This window comes from Salvelinus alpinus, chromosome 4 (assembly GCF_045679555.1).
Source record: "Salvelinus alpinus chromosome 4, SLU_Salpinus.1, whole genome shotgun sequence".
Taxonomy (NCBI): Eukaryota; Metazoa; Chordata; class Actinopteri; order Salmoniformes; family Salmonidae; genus Salvelinus; species Salvelinus alpinus.
Window position 1 is genome coordinate 12,894,278 of NC_092089.1, and position 3,656 is coordinate 12,897,933.

The 3,656-nt window shown below is 48.7% G+C and overlaps 1 protein-coding gene across 3 annotated transcripts in view; it reads left to right on the forward strand.

The window, feature by feature from the left end:
- The first annotated feature begins 201 nt into the window (after positions 1-201).
- LOC139572861 (RNA-binding motif, single-stranded-interacting protein 3-like) overlaps positions 202-3,656 on the forward strand; it is a 336,861-nt gene continuing 333,406 nt past the window's right edge. For 2 of the 3 annotated variants that reach the window (XM_071395676.1, XM_071395678.1), the window contains exon 1: positions 794-1,548. In XM_071395676.1, coding sequence (XP_071251777.1) covers positions 1,474-1,548 — 75 coding nt within the window. In that variant the 5' untranslated portion in view covers positions 794-1,473. Of the gene's footprint in view, positions 1,549-3,656 lie in introns of all 3 variants that reach the window. The other variant, XM_071395677.1, reaches the window with a different exon arrangement.

Consider the following 3,656-nt stretch of genomic DNA (forward strand, 5'->3'; position numbering starts at 1 on the left):
TTCCTGAGGGGAGAGAGAGAAAGGTCTTCCTGAGGGGAGAGAGAGAGAGGTCTTCCTGAGGGGAGAGAGAGAGAGAGGTCTTCCTGAGGGAAGAGAGAGAGGTCCCTCCTACTCGCTGGGAAAGAGGACGGTGGGAAAGGAGGAGGAGCATAACTCTGTCAGAGCCGAGCCCTCTACTCTTCAGCACAGTGTGGAGCAGACAGCAGCAGCCACACACATACACATCGCTCTCAGTAAACTGCTCGTAGATACACACACACACACCGCTCTCAGTAAACCACTCGTAGTTACACACACACGCTCTCAGTAAACCGCTCGTAGATACACAGACACGCGGGGAAACAAGACATCTGGGAAACAAGACATCAGGGAAGCGCTGAGTGGAGAGAGAGAGAGAGAGAACAGAGGGGAAGCGCTGAGAGGAGAGAGAGAGAGAGAGAACAGAGGGGAAGAGGAGCAGAGTTGCAGAGTTGAAGGGATTGTCGTCTTTCTCTGTGTGGATATCTCTGGATCTCTGGGTTTCCTTTTCCACGCCTTGACCGGAGGTTCTAGTGGATTCCTTCTCTGATCCTGTTATTTCACTGGAGGTGACCCGGCAGACAGGGTCTCAGTTTCTGTTCCAGACCACCCTCCTATCTGTCCCTGCCGTTCTCTCTCCGGCCCAGCTACGACGTCCGTCTGTATCGCCGCTGTGTCTCTGTCTGGAGCCTAGTGTCTGGCCAGGATAACAGCAAGACACTGTACACGCATCGTGAAAGAGAGAGACAGAGGAGAGAACTAAAGTGAAGTCAAGGCAAGAGAGAGAAAGAGAAAGAGAGAGAGCTTTTTAGAGTAGTTCAAGCTACAAACACCCCCTTCCCTCTCCTACCCTCCTCCTCCCTCCTCCTCTCACTCCCTTCTGTATTTCTCTCCTATTCCTCCTCTTCCTGGATCACCTCCTACTATCCCAGCCTTGTTTTCCTCCTCTTCTCCTTCCTTCGCTCCTCTCCTCCTCTTTTACCTACTTCCTTCCCTCGCTCCTCTCCTCCTCTTCTACCTCCTTCCCTCGCTCCTCTCCTCCTCTTCTACCTCCTTCCCTTGCTCCTCTCCTCCTCTTCTCCCTCCTTCCCTTGCTCCTCTCCTCCTCTTCTCCCTCCTTCCCTCGCTCCTCTCCTCCTCTTCTCCCTCCTTCCCTTGCTCCTCTCCTCCTCTTCTCCCTCCTTCCCTCGCTCCTCTCCTCTTCTTCTCTCATCCTCCCAGCTAGGAGAGGGTGAATCTGGGACTCCCACTGAGCAGACAGACAGAAGAACAGCTAGAGGTCCCATCCATCACTCTCTCTCTCGCTCACGTCTCTCTGTTTTGAGAAGAGGATCTTGCCTCCGCCCCGACCCAGGGATAGGAACCAGGGGTCCAGGCCAAGAGGGAGTCACTGTGTTACTGGAACCCAGCCAGAGAGACTCTGTCTCCTGCTACGGCCAGAAGGATTCCTGCTACATGGGTAAACGCTTGGAACAGCAACAGATGTACCCCCAATACATCTACTATTACCCCCACTACCTCCAGACTAAGGTAAGATGGTTCATGGTCTCTCCTCTATCTTACCCCCAATACATCTACTATTACCCCACTACTAAGGAAGGATGGTTCAGGTTGTCTCCTCTCTCTAAGGAAGGATGGTTCAGGGTGTCTCCTCTATCTAAGGAAGGATGGTTCAGGGTGTCTCCTCTATCTAAGGAAGGATGGTTCAGGGTGTCTCCTCTATCTAAGGAAGGATGGTTCAGGGTCTCTCCTCTATCTAAGGAAGGATGGTTCAGGGTGTCTCCTCTCTCTAAGGAAGGATGGTTCAGGGTGTCTCCTCTCTCTAAGGAAGGATGGTTCAGGGTGTCTCCTCTCTCTAAGGAAGGATGGTTCAGGGTGTCTCCTCTATCTAAGGAAGGATGGTTCAGGGTGTCTCCTCTCTCTAAGGAAGGATGGTTCAGGGTGTCTCCTCTCTCTAAGGAAGGATGGTTCAGGGTGTCTCCTCTATCTAAGGAAGGATGGTTCAGGGTGACTCCTCTCTCTAAGGAAGGATGGTTCAGGGTGTCTCCTCTATCTAAGGAAGGATGGTTCAGGGTGACTCCTCTCTCTAAGGAAGGATGGTTCAGGGTGTCTCCTCTATCTAAGGAAGGATGGTACTGGGTGTCTCCTCTATCTAAGGAAGGATGGTTCTGGGTGTCTCCTCTATCTTACCCCCATACTAGTCCTTCTAACGTTACCTCTAGGCTAAGGTAGGGTGTCCCACCTCTGTCATAGCCCAGACCACCCTAATCTTCTCCAGGCTTAGGTATGATACTGAGTCGATGCTCTGTCTTAGCCCAGACCATCCTAATCTTCTCCAGGCTGTGTCTCTCTGCTGTTTTACCCTATACTAGTCTATATTGATGGGGGGGAAAAAATGATAGTTACAGTTGAAGACAGAAGTTTACATACACCTTAGCCAAATACATTTAAACTCTGTTTTTCACAATTCCTGACATTTAATCCTAGTAAACATTCGCTGTCTTAGGTCAGTTAGGATCACCACTTTATTTTAAGAATGTGAAATGTCAGAATAATAGTAGGGAGAATGATTTATTTCAGCTTTTATTTCTTTCATCACATTCCCAGTAGGTCAGAAGTTTACATACACTCAATTAGTATTTGGTAGCATTGCCTTTAAATTGTTTAACTTGGGTCAAACATTTCAGGTAGCCTTCTACAAGCTTCCCACAATAAGTTGGCTGAATTTTGGCCCATTCCTCCTGACAGAGTCAGGTTTGTAGGCCTCCTTGCTCACACACGCTTTTCAGTTTTGCCCACAAATTTTCTATAGGATTGAGGTTAGGGCTTTGTGATGGCCATTCCAATACGTTGACTTTGTTGTCCTTAAGCCATTTTGCAAAAGCTTTGGAAGTATGCTTGGGGCCATTGTCCATTTGGAAGATCCATTTGTGACCACGCTTTACACTTCCTGACTGATGTCTTGAGATGTTGCTTCAATATATCCACATAATTTCCCTTCCTCATGATGCCATCTATTTTGTGAAGTGCACCAGTCCCTCCTGCAGCAAAGCACCCCCACAACATGATGCTGCCCCCCCACCCCCGCGCTTCACGGTTTGGATGGTGTTCTTCAGCTTGCAAACCCCCCCCCTTTTTCCACCAAACATAACGATGGTGATTATGGCCAAACAGTTCTATTTTTGTTTCATCAGACCAGAGGACATTTCTCCAAAAAGTACGATCTTTGTCCCCATGTGCAGTTGCAAACCGTAGTCTGGCTTTTTTATGGCGGTTTTGGAGCAGTGGCTTCTTCCTTGCTGAGCGGCCTTTCAGGTTATGTCGATATAGGACTCGTTTTACTGTGGATATAGATACTTTTGTACCTGTTTCCTCCAGCATCTTCACAAGGTTCTTTGCTGTTGTTCTGGGATTGATTTGCACTTTTTGCACCAAAGTACGTTCATATCTAGGAGACAGAACGCATCTCCTTCCTGAGCGGTATGACGGCTGCGTGGTCCCATGGTGTTTATACTACTATACTATTGTTTGTACAGATGAACGTGGTACCTTCAGGCGTTTGGAAATTGCTCCCAAGGATGAACCAGACTTGTGGAGGTCTACCATTTTTTGTCTGACGTCTTGGCTCTTTTCTTTTG